This window comes from Chelonoidis abingdonii, chromosome 4 (genome assembly GCF_003597395.2).
Source record: "Chelonoidis abingdonii isolate Lonesome George chromosome 4, CheloAbing_2.0, whole genome shotgun sequence".
NCBI classification, from domain to species: Eukaryota; Metazoa; Chordata; order Testudines; family Testudinidae; genus Chelonoidis; species Chelonoidis abingdonii.
The window spans coordinates 111,091,489-111,118,410 of record NC_133772.1 but is presented as its reverse complement, the minus strand read 5'-3'; the positions used below and the strand labels follow the sequence as shown (position 1 = coordinate 111,118,410).

The 26,922-nt window shown below is 45.0% G+C and overlaps 1 protein-coding gene across 11 annotated transcripts in view; it reads right to left on the bottom strand.

Annotated features, from left to right (window-relative positions):
- Positions 1 to 8,220: 8,220 nt before the first annotated feature.
- Positions 8,221 to 26,922, bottom strand: part of TTLL5 (tubulin tyrosine ligase like 5) — a 239,726-nt gene continuing 221,024 nt past the window's right edge. For all 11 annotated transcript variants that reach the window (XM_075065558.1, XM_075065563.1, XM_075065554.1 and 8 more), the window contains one exon: positions 8,221 to 8,807. In XM_075065558.1, the coding sequence (XP_074921659.1) occupies positions 8,767 to 8,807 (41 nt within the window). In that variant the 3' untranslated portion in view covers positions 8,221 to 8,766. The remainder of the gene's footprint in view (positions 8,808 to 26,922) is intronic.

The following is a 26,922-nucleotide window of genomic DNA, read 5'->3' as shown; positions in this document are numbered from 1 at the left end:
GGGGAAATGGAATTTTCTGACCAGAGGCAATATTTGCTGAAGGAATAGAGGTTTTATCATATCAGAATTCTGTTCTAGTTGCAACATAGGCTAGGGTGACTGCGAGATCTGCCCCCCACTCAGAACCACTTGTCCCATTCTCACTGAGCACGATGGCTAGCTAGAAACTCACAAGATGAGATCAAGCCAGAAAGCTCCTCTTCCTCCCATTTCCAAATAAAACACTCAGCCTGAAGGCCAGGTCAAGACCCATGCAGTCCAATCAAATGGTATCAGTTCTGTATGTGCCACATCCCACCTAGGCCCTCGGATATGCAGTCACCTCCACCAGGTGCCATCAGGCAGACACAACCTCCCTGTCAATGCAAAAAAATAAAAAATAAAAAAAAATGGATGGAGTCCAACACATAGGGCAATGCACTTACAGATAGCCTGCCACAGTGTACACTACAGTCACTGTGGCTTAACAACTTCACACGGTCAGTTGGATATGCTCTTGTTTGCAGTCTGCCAAGTGAGAAAACAAGTAGAGTCACAGCCTGTCACAAATGGGCACATAGTCATATATCATTTTCCAAACATGGACTTGCGCACACACATAAATACCAAAGAAATTGTCCCATAGACACATTCAGGCAGCTTCACCTTGCCAAACCTAGCCACCCAGTTCTACTGTACAGTCTCACAGACCTGCCCAAGGCAAGATATAGCCCCCACTGCTCTCACCTAGAGTTTCCACAAAGAGAGGGCATGGTATTCCAGATACAGATACACTATCTCCTGCACTTGGACACTTCTAGAAAGAGTGAGACCCATAAATAGACCCAATCCAATAGCATCATGCACACACAGACCCTCTGACTCCGACAGCCAAAGTCACTCCTAGTCAGCTTCTTAAGACCATAGGACATGTTGCCTCATCCCCAACAACTCAATGCTGGTAGCCTATACTCATGACCAGTCAAGCTTCTGCATGGGCCTCTTCTCCTTTAGGTGTAGTTCTTCCATCAGGTCCCAGTTTGAGCCTCCTCCTCCAAAATGCAGGCAGCTGCTGCTCACCTCATTGTGGTACTGCCCCAACACACAATTCCAGGCATTTTAATGAGACATGAAAAAAAATCTAGATGGTTAGCTGGCAACTAGTGGTTGGCTGCCCTTTTGGCCAGGATCCTGCAGCAAAGGAACACCGGCTCTGATAAAAGGGCCCTTCCCACTCACTAACTTTATCCCTTTCATTTTTCTTCAGGTCTCCTTGACCTGTAGTCACTTGTGATGAAACTAGTAGCTCTGCCCAGCCTTGTAGCACACACTTATTATTGTGTGTGCTGGTGCTTTCCCCACAGAAAGATGAGTGAGGGAGTACACTGTGACTACAATAATGTAGTCATGGACATGCTGTAAATGCCTGGCTAGACAGACGGGGGAATCCAGATGCCAGCTGGCAAAGGAATCCCTTCTAATCTCTTAGCAGCAGCCCCCTGGGAGGTTTTGGTTTACAAGTTGGAGCCTGCTCTCTGGTTATCACTCCTCTTTGGCCTTGGGATGGGCCCTGCTGCCCATTCAACTGAAGGGCTCCCTTTCTCAAAAAAAAAAAAAAAAAAAGGGGAGGCTACAAAGGGATGAACTAGAGCACAATGCCTTCTAATACTTGACACAGCACTTCACAAACATTCACTAATTAATGCTGGCAAATGGAGAAACGTAAGGCTCAGAGAGGGGACATGACTTGCCCAATGACACAGAGGGTGCTAGTGGCAGAGAAAGAATTAGACTTTAGGAGTTCCTGGCTCTCAGTCTGGCCCACAGACCACTAGACCCTCACCTCTCCTCCTATCTGGAGAGCTGCTTCCTGGAATGGCAGGCTGAGTCAAGAGTGGCATGGATGACTTAGTGGTTAAATCATAGGCCTCAGAGTGCGATAAACTGGCTTGTATTCTGCCACTGATTTGCCACGCAGTCAAAGACAAGTCATCTCCCCTCTCTGGGACTCAGCTTCCCTGTATGTAAATGGGGATTGAGGAGAGGGCTGTTTGGTTACACATCAGCTGTGAGATAACCCAGCAGCACTTGGTTAATGGCAGGTTGAATAGATTCCTGAGCCCAGTACCAAGAGCAGGTTGTTTCAGAACACTGGGGCTGGGGAAGGAGGGCAAAGGCAGAAAGTTGTTCATCCTGTGGTCTGCTACAATGGGGAAAGCAAGTGTGGACTGTAGAAAAGCAGATAGAAGCAGTGGCTCCTCACTAGCTGTACTGAATACACACCTAATAACTCCCCCACCAGGAGCAAACCTAGGTAGGCTCAACATAATCACTTATCTCAATGTAGCAGACGCTGCGCTCAGAAACATACAAGAGAGGAAGAAAGGAGTACTCTGCACTGCCATATGGGAGACCACTGGTATGATAATATGTGGCAGCCCCTTGTTTCTCAGATTTTGTATGCTCTACAGTAGCATACAAAAGACCTAGGTCTGAATCTTGGTGCCATGCAACTCTGGTTGCAATGTTCTCCACTGTTACACAGGGGAACTACCTAGCTTATTGCACTAATAGAAGGCACTCAGCTACTATGGCGATGAGTATGATATATGAACCATTACAGAAAAAAATGTTGTCCTAGACCCTTGCTCTCTGTGCTGACTGTGCTCTCCACTGGCCCGAGCTATTTAACAGACACATGGGAAACCAGTGGACCATCCCCACTCCCCGTGTGAATTGGAGTGTGCTGCTTCCCCTATTCTGGTTTCCTGCCAACAGACTTCAGTGCACAAAGGAAATGAGATTACCTAGAAGAAAAAAAGAATAAGGGGAATACACCATTCACACAAACCTTTGTTTCACTGAAAACAGTATCAGCTTTGCTCCAACTCACTAAGTTTCAGGTCTCTCTCACTTTTCTCTGTGTTGCATTTGACGTCTTCCATTCTTCAAGTTCATAAATCCCTTTCTGTAGTTTCTGACTGCCACTAAACTGTCTTGTGTCTGCCTGAGGTACTCATCCCATCAGAGGCAGAGAATAAAGGGGGCCTCTAGCCATCTCTTGGACTGCAGACCAAAACAGCCATGGCCTCCCAGGGGAGCTCACTGTTGTCAATGGTTTGTGATGACAGATTTTGATGGTGGAGCTGGGTTCTCAATGCAGGACAGATTCCATAGCACTTGGAGAGCTGGAGACAATTCTGGGGTCAGTTTTACTGTACAGAAAAGGTTCCTCGCTTTTTAAAAGGACACCTGCAACATGTAGCTCCTGGAATCTGTATTAAGGGGCTCACCTCTCTCCATCACTGCTCCAAAGGTGATTTCAGGCAGAAGAATGGCTCAGAAAAATTCAAGAGGTCACTGCTGCTAATGCACAAGGAGCCCAAAAGGGTGACATCCTCAATCCACGCACAATGCAGAACAACAGTAACTGAGAGGGCTGACAAGAGCTCCAGGCATCCATATTAATGATCTTTACATAGCAGCAACAATTAGATAAATTAGGGAGGGGAAAACATACTCTTTGACTCAAAAAACATGTTAGAATTTTAAATTGGAGCCCTTAAAATGGGTTATCCAAAAGGTGAATAAAATGAGTCACTAATATGCACCCTATGATGCTTAGTAAAAGAGCAGCCGGGCTTCCAGGTGGCTGCTTTGCAAATCTCTTCTATAGTATCCACTTTTTCTCCTGGAAGCAACCTGAGTCCTCGCCCAACAGACGTTTACAAAGGACCCCTTCTCAGAGTGATGCTTCAAGAACAGGGGAACAAATCCATGGAGAAGTCAATACTTCACAAGCTGCTTTGCATTTCTGTATTGCTAAAGAACGCACAGAAGGAATCAGCTAATCTGAAACACTTTTGTCTTTTCTAGGTAAAATGTGAGAGGCTTCAGGTCATGCTGCATAAATGTAGGATCCTTTCTTTGTCATCCTGAGTTGCTCTGAAGGAAAGGAGACAAGGGACACCTTTTGCTCAGTGTGAAAGCTGGGATTTGTCTTGGGAATTCAGCTGAGCACAAGAAGAAAGGCAGCAAATTAAAAATTGCATCAAATGGTTGTGATTTCTCCTAATCTTCTATCTGATGGAACTGCAATTGAAAATGCCACCTGTGTCCACAGATTTAAAAGGATGGCACTGTATTCTGGACCATCTTGGGCTCCTCCAGGGAAGTGGATTGCATGGAATTTGGATTTCAGTTGCTTGGCTGCTTTTAGAACACTCCTAAGTATAGGATGTTGCACAAGGAAGGTGGCATTAGATCCGAGAGAACTAAAACACAGCAGCCAGGTCTTTTCAGGTACTAGGGCTTTTCTTTAGGCTGCACTGGAAAAAATATTTTAAAATCAGGTATTTAGCACCCAGAGAGGGAACTAACTGAATTAGAAACTCATAAGGAGAAAGCTTTTCAGACTAGGTTGTACTTGCCACTGGTTGCTTGTGTTAGAGACTTAAGGACATTAATGTCTGAGTCAGGGAGAACTTGGCACTTCAGGGTCAGTCTCACAAGCTACATCCATGAGAAGGATGTTCTTATCATCGTGAATCAGTTCCTATTGATTATGAAATGAAGAATCCAGGGCTTGGCTAAGGACAGTTGCACACACAGGTTGTTCCATGGTTAACCTGGAATTATGAGAATCCACTTCATCTTGTCCTTTTGTACTTTTCTCAGCACCTGGGGAATGAGGGGGAAAGGAGGGAAGGTTCACAGCAGGCTGCAATTTCAGGGAACAAAGAATGTGTCTATCCCTAGTGCAAGAGGCCCCTATATCTGCAGCAGAACTGAGGCACTTTACAGCTTTGGCTTGTGGCAAACGTGTATTATTAGAATTTCCCACATCCTGCACATCTGGTGAAATACTTGTGGATTGAAGCTCCATTCCCTGTGATGTATGCTGGAACTGCCAAGCCAAATTGCTCTGATGCTGACTTTCTCAGCTATGTGGACTGCTGTGAATGTCACAAGATTCTCTTCTGCCCATTTCAGAGTGGGTAGAGAAGAGCTACAATGTTTCCCCGCCCCCATACATGTGATAAGAAACCACCACAGTATTGTCTAAATGGACTGATGCAAAAAGTGTAATGTAGAATGGCGAGTGATGCAGAAGTAGCAGGTGAACTGCTTTCATTTTCAGTCTGCTCCTATGAAGATGCTTCTGGTTCTTTGAGCACTTATCTGGTTCATACGAACTCTCTTGGCAAGGAAACTGGCATCTGTCATTACAATGGTCCAGGCAGGATGTGAACATGAAAATCCCTTGAAAAAATTAGCAGGCATGTCTCACCAGAGCAGAGATTTCCTGACATTCTTCTGGAAGGGTTTTCTTCTGCAGAAAATGAAATTAGTCCTATTGTGAGAGCAGAAGAAAGTAAAGATTTGCTGTGAGCCAAGGAGCTGCAGGACAGTATGGTACTTAGAGGATGTCTTGGTCACTAGTGAAACAATATTCTAGAGCCTTTCATGAGACAGACATTTGTGGGCTTTCTAAGGTGATTAAACAGGCTTGTAAAGGGACAAGATGCTCTGATAGTTCCAGAGTGCGCTCAATGATTTATGATAAAGCCCATGGGTGAAAGAAAATAACATTTTCTGAACCACAGCCAGAGCCTTTGGAAGAGATTAGATAGTTGGTAAGTCAAATATGACAGAACTTGATCTCCTTACCAGTGAAGGGCACCTGCTACCATACTATATTATTACCATTTATATTGCAATAATACCCAAATACCGCAATGAGAATCTGGACCCCTTTGTGCTAAGTGTGGTACAAACACATAGAAAGCACAACCTTGTCTTGAAGAGCAGGAAATGAGTGTAACACACAATAGAAAGGAAGGGGAGGTAGGACAAAGGAAATGGTAGTAAAATCTGACTGTAGCATACCTTAGCAATAAGCACAATGTGATGACTATACATCATTTTAAAGTAATTTTTATTTTTTACTAATTCCAACTGTCTTCAACCCAGCATCATTAGTTGGCTACAATTAGAATCTTTGTGAAAATTTGCAGAGCCACAATTTATGGCAGCACCTGCTGCTATTTTCATTCCTAGGTATTTCTCATGAGATGCTTGTGATCGGTATATGGAGACATGAGTTTTGCCTATCTGTGGATGCTAAGAATTCTCCAGCTGATATTAGGCCAAAGAGATTCCATCTTGAATTTCTGGTACTAGAAACAAGAGAGAAAAGGCTTTCATCAAACTGTCCTTAACAGACAGGAAGAGGTGAGGTATTGAGAACATTTGCTTACATCATCTCCTTTTTGAAAGGTCAGAGGCATAAGGAGAGAACGTTTCTTGAGCGTGAGGAAAGTGAGGCAAATTCTGTTAACCATTTGAAATGATGGAAGGAACTCATTTGTCTAGTATTTTCCCTGTCTGAGGAACTAGTTAATTCTATCTCCAAAGGAACCTGGGGACATGGCTGCAGAAATCAGTAACTTGATTTGTTAGTATAAGGATTTGCCCAAGGACTTACTCCTTCCCTTTGGTAGCTATTGTAGTATCCAAGCTGTGGAAATTAGGTCAGTAAAGGTGTTATGTTCCACTAAAGAAGTTTGTTGGCTTTGGGGTAGAAGTGTACTGAGCTTAGGAGTCTGTCTTTTCTTTGCTTTCTTTAAGGCCAATTCCATTTTTTGTCTGAACAGGTCAGATACAGAAGTTGCCCCTTCCCAAGGAACATCATTCTTCTTAGAGAACACTGCACTCTTCGCATGGATTTTTAGTGAGGAGGCCCAGATATTACTCTCCTCCTTAGGGAGTCTATCTGATTCACTGAATATAACCACAAAGTTTTCTCACCAGGGTCTCCCCAAACATAAGCGAATCTTCCCTTTAGATTGGAAACAATGGGTAAAACACTTCTTGTAAATGTCAGGAATATTCTTTCACTTTAACAGAAGGGAAAGAATACTCTGACCAGCTCAGAGCCTTGACCACCACCTCCAGTTCTGTGGTTCATGTACTACACATTAAAATTCCTCAGGGAGGCAATTTCAAAGTCAGAATCTGACTCTGAAGAGGATGAAGAACTTTCTCCTCCTCCACAGGGACTCCAGGGGAGATGGACTTGGATTTCTCTTTGGCTTCTCAGGGAAGGAAGATCTGTCGGGCTTCCTTACATGAGAGCTGGGCTCTCTGCTTTGTTTGTGAGGGCTTCTTGCTCTTGTGGTGTTTAGTAGAGGACTAACCTCTATGGTTAGAGTGAGTGGCAAGGAAGCTGTAGAGATTCTGATTTCCCTGAGGCCTAACTGAGGTAGCCTGCTAGCTTCTGATCAGAAATTAAACAGGCACAGAAGGGAAGGGTCACTTGCACTACTAGGCTCCGCAGCCAGTTAATATGGGAGCTGGAAGTTTGTTTTCACACATTACTGGCACATGCCATCTGCTGCTGCCAGTGACCATTGCAGATACAGCAGTTGATGTGGACCCTCTTACTTATCTTTGTTTTTCCATTTTTCCAGGCATTGCCTGAGGGGTGAACATCAGCAACTTCTCCTCACTAAGGCAGAGTGGAAACCAGGTCCTGAGAGCACTAGCAGCAGGGACCCCAAGTAGCAGGAAGACTTCTTTCTTCTGATATATCCTTCATCCTGTCCATCACTTGTCTGCCAGTCACCTGAGGAGGACCTAATAGCACTGATTACTGGAACTGCAGTGTGTACTGCAGGAATGATAGGGAGGCAAATGTAACCGGGAAGGAGAGAGACCAGATCTTAGCAGCCTGTTCAGTGTGGGGTCCAATATAAACAGTAGGAGCCTGTGTGTTCCTCGGGAAAATGGTCTGTTATAATTGTTCCATTTGGCTGTTTGACAGGAGAAAGAATATGGAAAATATGGGAAAATCTTGTTGGTTATTTAATGAACCTAGAAACTGAGCAGGGCCTGAAGATATTTGCTCTGCATTTTAGGGAGCAGTGGGTTTTCAACCCTATGCAATCTCCAGCTGCTGATGCACTCCTCTAATGCAGGCAAGGTTATCTTCATAGCATTAGCCAAAATTTGACTGGAGTGGTGCAACAAGCCCCTGCTGCAGCTGATAGAAGCCACCTGTCCCTTGGGCTTCAGGTCTGGTTCTAGAAACATCAGCGAATCATGAAAAAGTTTAGAAAGCAGAAATAAATGGGAGGAGAAAGTAAAATACAAAAATAAGCCACACCAAATACAAACCTCCAGCAATGAAACATGACATTACAGTCAGATTTTAAAATAACTGAAAATATAAACCATACCAACAAAATGAAATTACTTTATTCAAACTGAGTATTTCCATGGCTTCCTGCCAAAATTCAAGATGGCAGCCAATAAGGATGTCTCTCGTCACATGGTCTGTTTGTCTTCTGTCATTGGTTGTCATGTGGTGTGAGCAGTGCTCATAGAGGGTAGAGAACTGTGTCTGTTACAGGACTAGGATGGGCTGAAATGGCTGAGTGGGTGAGGCTTCATCTTCAAACTTGGACCTTGGGAAGACAGCTAGAGGACCTCTGTCTTATGTGAGTGTCTCTATGGCTGGTGGATGGAAGGAGGTGTGGGAGAGGAAAAGGAATCCTGGGGGCTCAGTGGCAGAAGCTCTGAGAGGGAATGGTGGCCCTCAGCTCGGAGACTTACCACCAGTTCCCACAGACATGTAACTTCTTTCCTCTCCTCAGAGAGTTCTTTGGAATGTGCAGCAGGGCCTCACTGTCAATCTCATCTGGGTGTTAAAGGGATGCTGGTGTGATGCGCAGTCACTGCTGCTTCATCGTTTGCCTAGCACTCAGGAGCGGTGCACTGGGCTTCTCACCTGGTGCTCAGGGTTAATCCATCACTGCGAGTAGGAGCTGGAAAAGACACAAGGCAAAGCCTGTGAGTGACTTCAGAGGGGCATTCAGAGTGTAAAACACCACTGCACTGACCCAGTGGATGCAGAAGTAATTAGCACTAGAAATCCGGAACTCTCTGTCAGACTGCAAACCACACAAGAGCTACACACAAATGCATAGATCAATATGCTAAGCCTGTCTGAATGAACTAACAGCTTAAAAGCCATAAATACTTCTCACCATCCCCTGGATAATAACTACCCCTTCAGCTGCTTATGACTGGCTCTCCGCCTGACCCATCTGCTCCTCACAACATCCTCCCACAGCCATGCTACTGAGTCTTCTTTTTCCTCTTCAGTATATTTGGTCTCTTCCATTCTGTGTCTTTTGCTCCCTTGCTTGCTGGTCAGGAACCTCTAGCCCCCCAAAAGAAGGAGCTGAGGGGCTCATTGCTGCAGGGGTGAGCTCTCTGAATGAATAATTTGGGGGATGGGAAAGAATTTTTTCCTTCCACTGTTCAGAATGGAGTTTAATCCTCAGCTCTGCATTTTCCCACTTTGATAGGTTAAGGCAAAACTCTGATGTCATCTTCACTTCTTTTACTTAAAAAAATTTATTTGATGTTCATTTAAAAAAAAAATCCAGAAGGTCTAGCAATGCAGCATGTTTGTTTTGAATAGGTCATATTTTTTTGGTTATTCAGGTGAGCAAAGCTTTTCCTGTATATTTAGGAAATCAGTTTGCTTCTAGATTTGAACACCACTTGTTGGGAGCTGTGTTTATTAAAAATAAATGCACTTGGAACCAGAATGCCAATTATGTGCACTTGGACTGGTTACTGGTCCAGAAATCTGCATTCAGCATCCTACTGTCCCTCTGTATTCACCTGCTATATTAATGCGAGTGAAATGGAAGGGAAATGAAGTCACACAAGCCACCCATCCAATCTTGGCATTCATCCTCCTGCTCCACAGAGACTCCCTTGCCTCTCTTTTCGCATGTAACCATGTAACACAAGTGGCCCTTCCACATACACTAACATGAACTCATATTTCACGAGTTCTTTGTGCCTGGATGTCTTGAAGGCTCATGCAGGGAGGGGCATATGTGGAAATTGATGAGTCCCTTTCTTCAGAGCGGCCACTGGGCACTACTGCAATACAAATATTAAACAATCCAAGTAAATCCATGGGGCATTCCCCTTTCAGGCTGTTGCTGGCCTGTTCACCATCCTCAAATGGGTGCTAGGTAACAAAGAGGGACAGATGTCTTGTTAGCGAAAGGAACCTTAGAAATAGGCTTGGAATTAGATTGTCTCAATCCCCAGACTATGATAATTGAGTCTCTTTGCTCAAAAGATTCATGGGACTGAGTCACCATGTATAACAGACTGAATCCCCTTATCCTCCACTTCTCAGGAGTTGTTAGAACACAAGTCTGTCTGGCTATCTATACAGGTACTACCATGTCCTTCATGACTGTAACATATGAGCACTTCATAAACATTAATGAATTTATCCTCAGAGCACTTCTGTGCAACAAAGAAGTTGCATCTCCATTTCACAGATAGGGCACTGAAGCACAAAGGCCATGTGATTTGCCTAAGATAACACAGTGAGTCTGTGGCAGAGTTAGGAAAACAAATCTCTTGAATTCTAGTCTTAAACGCAAGACCTTCCTCCTTCCTACATGGGCTGATAACCTTAGAAACTCATCTCTCTTGGCTCCTTGCAGAGGGACTTTCCAATCCTACAGTGTTGCCCATGCTTCCCTTGCTAACATACAGCTTGAATCTGAAAGGAGGTAAATTGATAGACAATATATATATCCTAGAGTGGATGACATTAGCAAACAGGGACAGCTGACAAGTGAAGACCAACCTGCCCCCTTCCCCACCTTTTCTGGGCACAAGTCCTGTTTGGCTTACTGGACTATGTAGGCTCAAGAAAGCAACAGCACCATGTCACAAAACCCTACCTGGGTAGGTAACACAAAAGGGCTGCCCACAGCTGCAAGCATTTGAGTGAAATCTCCCTGCATGAAAAGGCTGGTGAGCAGCTTCACTAGGAAGGAGAGACAGGCTTGGGGAGGCCAGTGTGACCCCTACTGTCTGCCCCATGCAACAGAGAAGACAGAGATTTACCTTCCCATCCAACACCACTACAAAGTCCCTGTGCTCTGGATAAACCCAGATCTGTTTCCCCTTATTCACCCCTGCTCTGGCACTTCGACTGCAGAAGGTGAGGGTCTGCAAGGATTCCAAAAAACAATACTGGCCACCCCAAGCTGGTATTAAGCTCCCAAGGTTATAGCTTTTCTCTGACCTTGGATGGGTAGATGCCGCCACCACTCAAGTGCACCCCCCCCACACACACAATTTTTAGAACCCAGGAAGGTGCACTTGGGAATTCCTTCCTGTCGGGTTCCCTCAAGCTCTTTTACACCCCCTCCGGGGAAGAGCTGAGAAAGAAAACAAAGGAAACTTGCTGTTGCCAACAGCTAATTAAACAACATATGCACAAACCTCTTAGGACATAAAACCCCAATCCTGTTCTTAAAAACTTAGTCTTTTTGCTAGTTCTTAAAAAAAAACAATTACAAAAATTAAGCATCAAGATAGCTCTTTTGAGGTTCAGCATAAAGGTTACAAGCAAAACAAAAGCATCTGGGGCTTAGCACAGAGGAGTCCACAAGCCGATAAGAAATAAAAGAAATAACCCTAATCGCATCTTCCTAGATATTCCTGATCTACCTACATATCTGGGGTTCACGAGTAGTTCTAGGTATGATTTTTCATACCTGGTTTAAAGCTTTTTACAGCACAGTTTCAGTCCTGTCCCTGCTTTGTTCCCTCTCTTCGGAGAACAGCAACAGACAGAAAAAGGGGAAGTTTTTCCCCAATTTAAAAAAGTTCTAGACCTCCCATTGGCTCTTTTGGTCAGGTGCCCATTCCCTTCTTTTTGACCTATGGGCTTTTTTTAACCCTTTACAGGTAAAGCAAGTAGAGAACAGCTACTAACCAGGATTTTATAGCTAACTGGCTGGCTAGGTGTCCATAAAAGGGAGCCCTCCTCCCCCACACTTCATTTATAACAACTACAAAGTTCTTGTGCTCTGTATAAACACAGATATGTTTCCCCTTATTCATCTCCCCACTCTCCAGGTTGTTTGCAGTAGTTGCTTCTCCCTGCTCTGGCTCTGTCCTTCCCCATTTCAATTCCCATGAGTCTTACCACACTCTCAACCTATTCACCCTAATTTTTTGGCCTATTTTTCTCTACTGCAAACCAAGAGTATATCAATGCCACAAAAAGACATCCAGTTCAATGGAGCTGCAGAGTCAATTCCTGTACTGGTAGCAAGGTATCAAAGGACCATGTACAATACAGTAGAAGTAAGAGAAGGTTACTCACCCTGTGCAGTATTGAGGTTCTTTGAGATGGTTGTCCCTGTGGGCGCTCCACTTTAGGTGATTCTCTGCTCCTGCACTTGTAATTGTAGATTTTTAGTAACAGTGCCTGATTGGGTCACACATGCATGGTCTCTATCTTGCACTGCCTCAGGCAATTATGTAGCGCTGTGTGATCAACCCTCCCTGGATTCCTTCTCTACTGCAGAGCCTCTAGTGCGAACAAACTCCAAACTAGAGGGGAGGAAGGAGGGTAGTGAAGCACCCATGGGGACAACCATCTCAAAGAACCTCAGTTACTGCACAGGATGAGTAATCTTCTCTTCTTCACTGACGAGTGTCCCTGTGGCTGCTCCACTTTAGGTGACTGTAGAGCAGTGCTCCTCTGTGGAAGGGAGGGGCTTCAGAGTTGCATGGCGGTTGATAAAACCGTAATTCCAAGTAGAGCTTCTGATGCCGAGTGTGCTCTATGGTATAGTGTTTTGTGAAGGTATGGACTGTTGCCCAGGTGGCCGCTTTGGAGATGTCCATTATAGGCACATTATTGAGGAAAGCTATTGATGTAGAGAGTGCTCTGGTAGAATGAGTGTCCCTGGCTGGGGTTGTATCTGATGATGGCAATGGCAAAAGTCTGTGCAGCCGGGGATTCATTTTGACAGCCTTTGTTTGGGTCTGGTGTCTCCCTTAGATCGTTCTGTGATGGAAGAAATCACTTTGGTGACTTTCTGAAAGACTCTGTCCTCTCAATGTAAAAAGCTAGTGCCCTATGGGTGTCTAGGGTATGAAGCGTTGCTTCTTGTTTGTTCCTGTGAATTTTTTTGGAAAATGATGGGAGATGAATGGGATGATTCAAATGAACAATTAAACTATTTTAGGTAGAAATTTGGGGTGTGCTCATAGGGTAACTTTATTTTTGAAAAATATTGTGTATGGGGGATGTGCCATGAAGTCCTCCAGTTCTCCCACTCGTTGGGTGGATGTGATAGTGACAAGAAAGGCCGCCTTCATCAAGAAGTGAGTATGTTGCTAATGGTTCAAAAGGGGGCTCCATAAGGCACTGCAGCACCAGATTGAGGTCCCATGGTGGAGTGGGGACTCATATTTCTGCATAGAGGTTAAGAAGACTCTAGAGAGAATGTTTAATGGTAAGGTAGGCGAACACTGAGAACTCGTCCACTTTGTGGTGGAATGCTGTGACTACCCAAGGTGTACTCTGATGGAGTTCATCGAGAAACCCAATTTCTTGAGTTCCACAATGTAATCCAATACCACTGTTAAAGGAGAGATAGTTGTCATAGTTTACCTATACTGCCATCATGTATAGAATCTCTTCCATTTGTGAAGGTAGGTATACCAGGTAGCAGAACTTCTGCTGTTTAAAAGAATGTCTCTTATCTCCTCCTAACAGTCATTTCATTGTCTTGGAACCATGGAGTAGCCATGCCTTCAGGTGGAGTCTTGCTAGGTTCGGATGGTAGACACGGGCCACACCAAGAGACAGGACATAAGATAGAAGTGGAAGAGTGTGTGGTGGCACACAACCATCTTCAGGAGGTAAGGAAACCATGTTTGCCTGGGCCACATGGAGGCTATCAAGATGACTTTGGAGTTGTCAGTCCTTATCTTGTGTATGATCCTGGCTAGGAGAGAGGTTGTAGGGAAAGTATATAGTAGATGTGTATCCCATTTGAGGAGAAAAGCATCATCAAGAGATCATGGTCTCAGTCCCGCTCTGGAGCAGAAGTAAGGGCACTTGGCTGGTTTTTCGCAAAGAGATCTATAGTTGGGAACCCCTGGCATCTGAATATGTTCTAAAGTACCCTGGTGTTCATTTCCCGCTCATGGTCCTGGGAAAATTTTCTGCTCAGTGCATCTGCTGTGGTGTTTTGGGATGCTGATAGGTAAGAGGTTGAGATGTCGATGTAGCGGATGCACCAATTCCATAGTTGCATCGCTTCTGTGCACAGGGAGTGTGACTGTGCCCCTCCTTGGCGTTTTATAAAACACATACAAGTAGCATTGTCTGTCAGCACTTTTATAGCCTTGTCCTTGATTAAGGGTAGGAAGTGTGAACATATATCGTGGACTGCAGATGAACTCCAGTCTCTGAATGGATGTGAATGTTGATTTTTGTTTGTTTACCTGTAGACTTAGCTGTGTGAAAGAGCTACTGTCTTTTGGATAGTCCCATCATTGGAATATGGATTGTGAGACTCTGTCGTTCAGTTCCCATTCGTGATACTGGGAAAATTGTCTGCTCAATATGTCTACTGTCGTGTTCTGGTAACCGGGGAGGTAGGATGCTGGAATGTGTATGTTGTGGTTTATGCACCAGTTCCAAAACTTTATGGCCTTTGTGCATAGGGAGTGAGAGCGGGATCCTCCCTGTCAATTTATATAGAACATACAGGTGTTGTTTTCGGTCACCATGTGTAATGTTTCGTTCTTTAACAATGGGAGGAAGTGAAGACAGGCGTTGTGAACCGCACATAGTTTGAGGAGGTTGATGTGTAATTGAATCTGCATAGAAGACCATCTCCCTTGAATTGTATGCTGATCCAGGTGGGCACCCCAGCCAATCAAGGCATATGTTGTAATTAGCATGGATGCTGGATCCTGGTGTAAGAGGACCCCTGAACATACATTGTCTGGTTGTGTCCACCAGTGTAGGAATTCCTTGATTTTTGGTGGCATTGTGAGGCTCCTGTTCAAGTAAGCAGGTATGTGCCAATATCTGTGGTCTGTTCATGACTACTGAGATAAGGTTGGTCAGTGTCATGAATCTGTTAATCGGTAATGATGCCCTGGCCTCTATGGAATCTTGGTGGGCTCTGATGAAGTCCAGTTGTTGTACTGGAAATAGGATTGATTTTTGTTCATTTATCCGTAGCCCTAAATTCTGGAAGAGATGGATCATCCTTTGAGTGATTTCGATTGTTTCTGATCGAGTGGGGCCTTTGAGTAGGTAGTCGTCCAGATATGGAAATATTATAATCCCTTGTTTGCGCAAATGTGTTGCCACTACCACAAGGGTTTGAGGAGACTCTCGGTGCAATGGAAAGGCCAAATGATAGAACTCTGTATTGGTAGTGGTCACTTCCCACTGTGAACAGGAGGAACCTTCTGTGAACAGGATGTATGGTGATGTGGAAGTAGGTGTCTTCTAGGTTGAGGGTTGAGAGCCAGTCCCCCCTTTCTAGTGCTGGTATTACTGTGGTCATTGTGACCACCTTGAATCTGGGGGCTTGTACAAACTTGTTGAACTTTCTGAGATCTAGAATGGGTCTCCATTTTTCTTCTGGATTAAGAAGTAATGGGAGTAGAATCCCTTCCCCTTGTGTTGTGTAGGAACTAGTTCCATGGCACCTAACTGCAGAAGATGGTTGTGACGGGTTGGATCACAGAAACCCCCTGGGAGCTGCCACCTGATGTGCCAAAACTACTTCTACCCCTGCTTTCCCTGCCAGCTCAGGACCCCAGCACCCTGTCTTGCTGAGTCAGACACTTTTGTCTGCTCCAACAAAGACCCAGAGTCTGAATTATTTGCCCCAAAGCTGCAGGTTTACCAGAAAGCAGCTAACAGAAGTGTTCCTGTCTTTAACACTCAGATGCCCAACTCCCAATGGGGTCTAAACCCAAATAAATTCATTTTACCCTGCATAAAGCTTATACAGGGTAAACTCATAAATTGTTCGCCCTCTATAACACTGATAGAGAGATATGCACAGCTGTTTGCTCCCCTAGGTATTAATACATACTCTGGGTCAATTAATAAGTAAAAAGTGATTTTATTAAAATACGAAGTAGGATTTAATAGTGGTTCCAGTAGTAACAGACAGAACAAAGTAAGTCACCAAGCACAATAAATAAAATGCGCAAATCTATGTCTAATCAACCTGAATACAGATAATCTCACCCTCAGAGATGTTTCAGTAAGTTTTTTCCTCAGACTGGACACCTTCCAGGCTGGCACAATTCTTTCCCTGGTACAGCTCTTGTTTAGCTCAGGTGGTAGCTAGGGGATTCTTTATGATGGCTCCTCTCTCCCCTTTGTTCTGTTTCACCCCTTTACACATCTTTTGCATAAAGTGGGAATTCTTTGTCCCGCTCTGGGTTCCCACCCCTTCCTTCTCAATGGAAAGACACCAGGTTAAAGATGGATTCCAGTTCAGGTGACATGATCACATGTCACTGCAGGATTTCATTACCCACTTATACAGGAAAACTTATAGGTAAAACACACCCATCTGCAGACAATTGTCCTGGTTAATGGGAGTCATCAAGAGTCCAAACCACCATTAATGGCCCACACTTTGCATAATTACAATAGGCCATCAGAGTTATATTTTATATTTCTAGTTTCAGATACAAAAGTGGTACATTTACACGAATAGGATGATCACACTCAGTAGATTATAAGCTCTGTAATGATATCTTACAAGAGACCTTTTGCATGAAGCATATTCCAGTTACATTATATTCAGTTATTAGCATTTTTTTAATAAAATTACATAGACTGCAACATCACAGTGGTTTACTTCTTGTTGTAGCAGATGCTCATGAGAAGAGTCCCTGAAGAGGGACGGGGAAGGCAGTAGGGTGTGTGAGCGGGAGATGAAAGGGATAGCATAGCCTCATCTTACGATCTCTAAAATCCATTGGTCCATAGTGATTGATGTCCAGACATGGTAAAAAAGGCATAATCACTGGCCAAAGACCTGGTTGGTATTCATGCTGTCAGGTAAGGGAGGTCATCCAGACCTCAACCAAATTTTCAAAATTGTTGCTTGACTGATGTGGATTATGACGTAGAGGACTGGGTTTGAGATGGTTTATGTCTCTGTGACCTTTGTCTATGCCTTTAGGGGTCGTATAGTCGTTGCTGTTTGTATGGGAACAAGGAGTCTCTGCTGCGTTGATATGACTGGTAATGTCTCCGTTTCATCGCAGGTGTATATATCCTGAGTGTATGGAAAGTCACTTGGGAATCTTTCATCGAGGGGAGGATCTCATTGGTTTTGGCAGAGAAAAATTTTTCTCTGTAGAATTGAAGATCTTCCACTTTTACTTAAGAACATAACATACCAAAGGTCCATCTAGCCCAGTATCCTGTCTTCCGACACTGGCCAATGCCAGGTGCTTCAGAAGGAATGAATGGAACAGGTAATCATCAAATGATCCATCTCCTGTCACCCATTCCCAGCTTCTGGAAAACAGAGGCTAGGGACACCATTTCTGCCCATCCTGGCTAATAGCCACTGATGGACCTATCCTCCATGAATTTATCTATTTGGACATCTTTCAGAATTCCTGAGGATTGCAGCCATGATGTCTTGCACATTACCACGCCTTGACATCTCCCTGTGTGGACTGGGAGGGTTAGGATACCATTGGCAGTACGCTGCCATGGATCCCAGTAAGGCCACTGTGCTGGAAATGGCATACGTGGCGGCATCCAGGGGTGTACGTACCATCCTTGAGTTTCAGGTCTGGAGTGGTATTCCTGGTGTTCTGGTGGACCTGGTCTGGTAGCTGTGTGGATAGGCAAGGAGTGATGGAAGGAGTAGATTTCCCCTTCATCATCATCATCCTCGTCTCTGGATAAAGGAGGAGCTGATTTGGGTGGTGTGGTATGTTGGCATGGTACCGCGTGTGATGGAGTAAGGTCGGTGCCAAGGAGACCAGATCTTTATGGCGGAGAAACTGCTGCAGTACCAAGAACATCAGTACTGAGGAGGATGTTGTCGGCAATACCAGTGGCTTTACCACAGTTGTCAGTGCCGAGGGTCATACACTATGCGCTGTGGACGCAGAAGGTGGAGGCATAGACTATAGTGCTGCTGAGATGCTTGGTGCCGCATGTTTGAGCGGCTTCAGCAATGCCAAGGCAGGGAAGGTAGGTTTCCCTTTTTGCCTTTTTCCGAGCCAACCTGCTTAGGATCTTTTGCTTGCGCAGTACCCATGGTACCAGATGGTCCTGCTTCTTCCAAGATGGATGGCTCTCGGTGCAGTTGGTACCGACGTGGTCTGACTGGTCGGGAAATCTCTCTTTTTGGTGGGTTCTCATGATAGTGATGTGAGAACCTGTTTCTTTGTTGCCTTTTGGGGGGAGGTGCTCCTTCCTCTGAGAGGGTGGTGGGGAATGTCTTTCCAACACTGTCATTGGAGATTGTTGTCCAAGAGGGGTCTGTGATCCAGGATTGGATGCCGGGCACAGAGACTTCTCCATCATGATGAGTTTTAACTGTAGGTCTCTTGCCTTCCTGGCATAGACTTTTAAATTGCGGCAGTGGAAGCACTTCTGTGAAATGCATGTCTCACCAAGAGAGCAGACACACTGTGAATGCCTGTCCAACACCATGATTGACAGCCGGCAAGTAAGACAACGTTTAAACCCCAGGGAACCGATCAGGCCCCCTAGAATAGGGTTTCTCCCAGGAGGGAGGGTAACTATACTATGCTAAAAGGTATACCAATAACTAGAACGAAAACTCCTAAGATAAGAATCTTTTTTTAAGAAAAGCAAAATAAATGGGGAAGAGGTAGAGTAGTTAACTATGAACTAACTAACTAACTAGGTTATGAACTGCTACCCTAAAGTTAGAACTAGACTAAAGAGAAAGTTCAGAGGTGCTGCCAAGTACTCCATCTCAAGCCGAGGGCAGTAGAGAAGGAATGGAGGGGGCAGGGGTTTGGTTGCACAATGCTATGTAACTGCCAGAAGTAGTGCAAGATGGGGAAAGCACATGTGTGACCCAACCAGGTACTGCTACTAAAAATCTCCGATTACAAGCGCAGAGGCAGGAGCAGAGGAAGCTCCATAACTGGCGGGGAGGCAGCAGTGCCCGAACTGTTGCCCTGCTCCCCATGCTATCCCTTCCCTTGAGGCCCACCCCCACGCTGCCGCTTCTTCCTGAGCCACCGCCCTCAAGCCGCCCATTCCCCGAGGCCCCACCCCTGTGCTGCCTCTTCCCCCGAGGCCCTGCTCATGTGCTGCCTCTTCTTCCCAAGACCCCATCCCCCACTTGCTCCTCTCCGCCGCTTCCCCCTCACAACTAGTAAAAAAGTGCCCTCCCACTTTTAAAAGTGATGGGACCATGGTCCCTCGCCCTCCCGTTCTGGTGCCCCTGCACAGGGGTGCAGATTCACCTAAAGTGGAGCACTTACAGGGACACTCCTCAAAGAAGAACTGGGGGATCATATGAGTTCTCCAAATCTTTGCACGATTGATCCTGAAGGGCATTTCCAAAAAGGTTAGATCATGGGTAGAATCCCCACCACCTCAAAACTGAGAACTGACAGAGCTCAGCCAGCTGCAGGGCAACCCTCCCCCCTGCCAGTCCCCCACACCATTCTTATTCTGAAGGCTCAAACAAGAGGTCACTGCCTCTCCAGCTTACAAGTTTTCTTCTAGGCTTCTACAGTTCAGGCTAGGTTCCAAGTCAGCTTTCAACAGGGGACCTGATTTAAGAGACCATCCCCTCCTCCCTCTCCTATTTCCCCAGCCCCATGTCTGTTTTCAGCAGACCTGAAATGCTCCCCAGGCTTGGACTGGCCTCTCATTAGCATTCAACTAGGAGATAACAGGAAACAGCTTCTTCCTCTCATAAAACAAAGGCACGAGAAGTGCAAGAGGCAGACCATTCTCACGAATTTAGGAATAAGTGTATTTTTGTTTAATTAGAAGTGAGCACAGCCCCTCAGATCTAGCTGAGAGGCGATGGCTGAGTTTGACATTATCCTGTTAACATCATCTGAGGAGGGCTTAGAAAAATGCTGCCTTCAGAAAGGAGCTTTAGATTATGTTGAGATTAATAAGAGTTTCCCATACGACTCAGATAGGTGGATAAACACAGAAAGAATTGTAATCATGCACCGCTGTTTAGTTTTAGAGCTCCAAGTTCATTGTGAAGCTACTGTAATGTACATGGGTAGGGCCTCTGATGTCTGCTCACTAATAGTTGCAGAGTCACTCTGCCCTCCTTCTCCATGCAACAATGTGAAACAGACTAAGAGAAAAGGTGTTATATTACCACCTCACTCTCTTCTGGTCCCTCTGCACTGGTATTAGGGGCTCAGTCTCTGCACTGCTCTGGGCCAATAATCCCACAACTACTGTACCAGGATCAACAGTGATTCTGGCTCTCCATCTTTTCATGCCTGTGGGAGTCAGCTGCTTCTCTATGGCCCTGAGATTGTAGGAAGGGGACTGAGGGGAGGGAGGGGGCCCTGGATAGCTTTGGGATGCTTCAAAGGACAATGGTTTTAGGAGGATATTTCTTGGAACAGATGTGAAACCAAATACTCGCCATCACAGCAGACCTCCATCTACTCAAAAAGGGAAACGTAACAGTGGGATTCACCTCCCTTCACCACATCAAGCCCTGCTTCTTTCCAAATTCCTATGATACAGGGAAGATCATGTTTCCTGCTAATCCCCTTTTGGCAGCGCTACAGGAAGGGAGCACTATAGGAAGGGCAGAAAGAGGTGCTCACAGAATGTCATAACCATTGGTGGCACAGGCTGTGCGCAGGATGGAGGATTCTGCTAGAGGAGCTTTGGTCTATGTGGAAGATGCTGGGGTTCTGACCACTGCTCCCTCTAAGTAGTTCAGTAAGTTTATCAGATAGCTAGCCTGTTCTATATTCTGTTCTATATTCCTGTGCTACGGTTACTGTTGAGGTGTCATCAGAAGCAGTTCACTGGTGCCATGAGGTATTTAACACCCTGAGCAGCCAGGCCAGTCTCAGGCGAAGGTCACTCGAGGTGCCCATTTGAAGTTACTTTTCAAAGCCAAAACCACATGTGCAGTCAGTCACAGAAAGAAGAGAAAGCCAGAAGGGTGGCAATGAAGAGTGGAATTAACGGGATTAGTGGTACGGAGGAGAGGAATCAGCGACAAAGTGTGGAAACCTGAGTAAGCCCTGTTCTCAGCTGCTGCTGCTGAAGGATTTGGACAGATTCAGCTGGTCTGAAAACACTGACTGTAACTGTAGCCAACGTTCCCCTGGGGGCTGTGTTATCAACATAAAAATAAATACATTGGTGCTCAACAACCCACTGCCTCCCCAGGCTAGAGAGAAGCCTGAGAGAAGCTGAGGGATCCTGGAAAGGGCAGCAGCTGGGAATCTCACCTTACTGCAGCAAATGCCTAAGTGACTGATACAGGCTGTGCACACTAGCCTCACCATTTATGCTACATTTCCTGTCCTTGTTCTCTATGGTCCCAGGGAACTGGGACCCACTACCTAGTGATACAAGAATCTCCCACCTCCAGGACAGTTTCTGTATCTATACCTGGACAAATAATGTGCAATAATTTTTAAATTAATCTGCATCTGTTTTGTTCACACCCTTCTGTATTTGTCTGAAAGTTTTTCATGAGCACAAATGCTAGTGTAAAGTGAATTTTAAGCTTGTACATTTGAATACCCGAGGAAAGCAATTCTTAAACTCGTTTTCCCTGAATATGCACCCAAGAAACTGTATGATAAGGTGACACTTATCCAATCAGGGAGCAGATAAAGTGCCATGTGTGAATTATGTGGCCAACCCCTACTAAGCAACTCAACTCCAATTTCATATTTCATGTAGCAAGTCATAAATGAAATTCATGGGAAATGTCGTCAAATAATTCTGGATAATAAAAAAAAAACCCAAAACTTGAGAAAATCATCATCTGCCTGTTGATCTTCTGCAAACTGAAAAATTCTGGGGCTGAGCTACACTGATCACTGATTCTGAAGAATCAAACAATAGTCACTAAAGGTGCCTTCTCTCACAACCAGCAGCAAGAAGATTCCATCCACTCTTCTAAAACACCTGGCCATAGTGGTCCACGCATTCATCACCTTCAGGCTAGACAGCTGTACTTCTCTCTTCCTCAACCTAAAGAAGAAATTTGTGAAGAAACTACTAATAATGTACCGGATAGCAGTCTGTCTCCTAAATGGATTAGGCCCAAGACAGCATATCATGCCAGTACCCCTCAACCAGCATTAGCTCCCCGTGCACTTAGGGATCCAATTCAAAGCCCTCAGTGAGATGGGTGCATTTTATTTCAAAGACTGACTGTCCTTCAGGAGTCTCCCCCATGCAGCTGGATACCTCAGGCACTCAGATATTCACAGCTGGAGCCAGATGAATTTCTATAGTAGATAGATAATTAACACCACTGGACAACCTCCAGGTATAATTATTAAGCCCAGATATAGATGAGAGTCTCAGAAGGCAGAGTTTTCTCCTCAGCAGGCCTGAGACCCTGGGACACCCTCCCAAAAGAGATCAGGAAGAGTCCTTCCCTTTAGCTTCAAGCTGCACTGTAATACTCACTTCTTCTCTACAGCATTTCCCAAAGAACCAGAATCAAAGGGAAACTAGACTATATGCCAGAGCCCAAGTTTTAACCTAGACCAGGGGAAAGAAGTGACATTTGTGCCTGAATCAGGAGCCATGAGTACCCCCAAAGTAGGACAGAAAACCAACTACTCTTTACTTCTCCCAACCCAGCTGTTCTCAATGTAGTTTTAATTCCCTCTTGGCAGCCACTTCTTGCTAACATCACCAATCTAAGAGTTGGCAGAATAATACTCTGTGATTATTAACCAGCCTGACTGATAAATGTGCAACTTCCGACAGAATTGGAGCTGGACATACCTCTGCCCTGGTTTTATACAACACTGAGTTTTGTTTGTAACTCCTTGTATTGTTATTGTGTTACATACATTTATGTCAAGACACTCAGAGCCCGAGATGGGTGTTCTTTGGTTTGGAGCTTTTACAATAAAAATAAGTAAAATAAAATAAAAGTAAAAGTAAAATAAAACTCTCTTTCTCAGACACTCCCAGGTTGGGGGCAGCAAGACAGAAACATCAGGAGAAGAGATGAAGGGGAAACCACCAACATCCCACTGGGATAGAAATGGATCATGGGTGACTCCCATTGGACCTCTAAAACCGATCACCTTAGTAGGTGTCCCGGCAGCATCCCCTCCACCAGGCATACACTGAGCATCATGTTGAAATGAAGGGTAAATTGCCCTTTCAGATCTCTTCTGTATTGAGACTCTTGCTTCTGATTAAATATCTGTAAAAATCTCTCTCAGTAATAGAGAAGCTGGCCAGGAACTGCTATTCTGGTCTTATAATAGTACCCTTCACCCTTCAGTCTTCTCCCTGAATCTTCTGCCTTGTGTTGCTACTTTCAGCATGGATGAATAATGAATAAAGAAGTGTGTAACTTTGTAGCCGTTTGGAGACCTTCCTCAGTGCTGCTGTGCTACCTGCCTCCTTGCCTGTGTTCAGATGCTAAAAATTCCAGGGGGAAAAAAGAGATACCTTTTATACCAGGGAAACCTCTTTTTCTTGAGATAGGCACAGAACAATTTATAATTTCAGGTACTGTCTCTCTACAAAGGGGTGGAAAGTAAAACATTAAGATGTGGCAAAGAGTGTGCCCCACATGCCTGATATTGTTAGTTTCTTTAATGGAAACCATTACTGAATGAACAGGCCCTCAAACTGAGTAACAAACTGACTAGCCCATAGCCTTGTGGCTTCATCATCTGCACACAACCAGCTTGAACACTGTGCCTGCCACAAAGACCATTCCTGGAATTGAACAGACCCACCATAAACTTCAGCACAGGTCATTCACTCAGCAAGCAACAGCCAGGCAGCCTCAGGAGAGTGGGATTGCTCTTCTTAATCCTGGCTGATTACTTTGCTAGCACACAGTGTGTTGTTAAATTCCATTAGGGAGAAAATAGCAGAGGAATAGTTTTCTCTAGGGACCCTCAGTCTAAGGCAGGGTAAATCTAAACCTGGTTCATATAGAGGGACTAGAGTTTTCTCCAGTGGAACTGGTAATGTAATGGTTGCCCATATGGTCTGATTTTCAGAGTTGCGGGGCAACCACTACTTCCATTAAAGTCAATGTGGGGGAGGGGGAGAGAAGCAGGCTGCGGATGTACAACACCTGAGAAAATCAGAGGAACTAGAGGTTAAGATTCCTAATCTGAATTTGTTGCTTGTATCAGAACCTGGGTAGTGTTGTCACAGCAAAGTGACATTCACCTTGCTCTCTGATCTACCATCACGAGTTCAAGTCAGGCTCACAGCATCCATAAACAACGGTTACTCACCTTTTGTAACTGTTCTTCGAGATGTGTTGCTCATGTCCATTTCATTGTAGGTGTGAGTGCTCGCTACATGCACTGGTGCTGGAAGTTTTTACCCTCAGTGGTGTCTGTAGGGGATTGGCTCTGGCGCCCTCTGGAACAGTGAGCATATGTGCCGGTATAAGGGTGCCACCGGCCCCCTCCCTCCCTCAGTTCCTTCTTGCCAGAACTCCGACAGAGGGAAAGGAGAGTGGGTCATGGAATGGACATGAGCAACATATCTAGAAGAACAACAGTTACAAAAGGTGAGTAACTGTTTTTTCTTTGAGTGCTTGCTCAATGTCCATTTGATTGTAGATGACTCCCAAGCAGTACCTTCAGAGGTGGGTAGGAATTCACAGATGTGTCGATTGCAAAGCTGTCAAATCCAGCATCATCCCTGGCTTGCCATCACCCAGATGGCGTAATGCATCACCAAAGTGTGTACCAATGACCACATCACGGCTTTACAGATGTCCTGGATGGGGACATAGGCCAGGAAGGCAGCCGAAGACGCCTGATCCCTAGTAGAATGAGCCTTCACTATCGGTGGAGGCACTGCCTGTGTCAACTTGTAACAAGTACGGATGCAGGTGGTGATCCAGTTCAAAATCGTCTGAAAAGACACCAGAAGGCCCTTCATCCTGTGATAAAGAGCTGTGTCGATCTGCGGAAGGGATTGCTGCACTCCAGACAGAAAGCCAGGGTGCGCCTGAGATCTAGAGTGTGCAGACACCTCTCCTCATTGGTCGTGTAAGACTTTGGACACAACACCAAGAGGAAGACATCCTAGTTGACATGGAAGTACGACACCGCCTTTGGCAGGAAGGCTGGATGAGGTGGCAGATGCACCTTGTCCTTATAGAACACTGTATACAGGGGCTCTGAAGTGAGGGCTTTAAACTCAGACACTGACCTCGCCAAGGTAATGGCTACAAGGAATGCAACCTTCCACGACAGGTGCAAGAGAGCAAGAGATGAGAGGCTCGAAAGGAGAACTGGAGAGGACTAGGTTGAGATCCCATTGAGTAACCGGATCTCATAAGAACATAAGAATGGCCCTTCTGGGTCAGACTAAAGGTCCATCTAGCCCAGTACCTGTCTTCCAGCAGTGGCCAGTGCCAGGTGCCCCAGAGGGAATGAATAGAACAGGTAATCATCAAGTGATCCATCCCCTGTTGCTCATTCACAGCTTCTGGCAAACAGAGGCTAGGGACACCATTCCTGCCCTTCCTGGCTAATAGCCATTGATGGACCTATCCTCTAGGAATTTATCTAGTCCTTTTTTGAACCCTGTTATGGTCTTGGCCTTCACAACATCCTCTGGCAAGGAGTTCCACAGATTGACTCTGCATTGCATGAAGAAATACTTCCTTTTATTTGTTTTAAACCTGCTGCCTATTAATTTCATTTGGTGATCCCTAGTTCTTGTGTTATGAGAAGTAGTAAACAACACTTCCTTATCTACTTTTTCTATACCAGTCATGATTTTATAGATCTCAAGCAAATCTCCCCTTAGCCATCTCTTTCCAAGCTGAAAAGTCTCAGTCTTATTAATCTCTCCTCATATGGAAGCCATTCCATACCCCTAATCATTTTTGTTGCCCTTTTCTGAACCTTTTCCAATTCCAATATATCTTTTTTGAGATGGGGCGACCACATCTGCATACAGTATTCAAGATGTGGGCATACCATGGATTTATATAGAGGCAACATGATATTTTCTGTCCTATTTTCTATCCCCTTCTTAATTATTCCCAGCATTCTGTTCACTTTTTTGACTGCTGCTGCACATTGAGTGGATGTTTTCAGAGACCTATCCAAAATGACTCCAAGATCTCTTTCTTGAGTGGTAATAGCTAATTTAGACCCCATCATTTTACATGTATAGTTGGGATTATGTTTTCCAATGTGCATTACTTTGCGTTTATCAACATTAAATTTCATCTGCCATTTTGTTGCACAGTCACCCAGTTTTGAGAAATCCTTTTGTAGCTCTTCGCAGTCTGCCTGGGTCTTAACTATCTTTAGTAATTTTGTATCATCTGCGAATTTTGCCACCTCACTGTTTACCCCTTTTTCCAGATCATTTATGAATATGTTGAATAGGACTAGTCCCAAAACAGACCCCTGGGGGACACCACTATTTACCTCTCTCCATTCTGAAAACTGACCATTTATACCTACCCTTTGTTTCTCGGACTGGAGGAAACACTCTCCAGAGGCCCTTCAGGAACCTGACTGTCATCTTATGTGAGAGCACCGATCTATCCTGCACATGAGGGGGGAAGGCCAATATGACTGCCAAGTCCACCTTGACTGATGAAAAGGCAAGGCTGTGGTGCTTGAAATGCAACAGGTAATCCAGGATGGATTGCAGAGATGCGCCAACCGGAGAGATATTCCGCTCTGATGCCCAGCAGGAGATGCGCTTCCACTTTGCAAGGTAGGTCTCCCCAGTGGAGGGCTTTCTGCTTTCCAGGAGAACCTGCTGGACCTGACTGATGCAGGCTTGCTCCTCGGAGCTTAGACACAGAGCATCCATGCCATGAGGTGGAGAGAAGT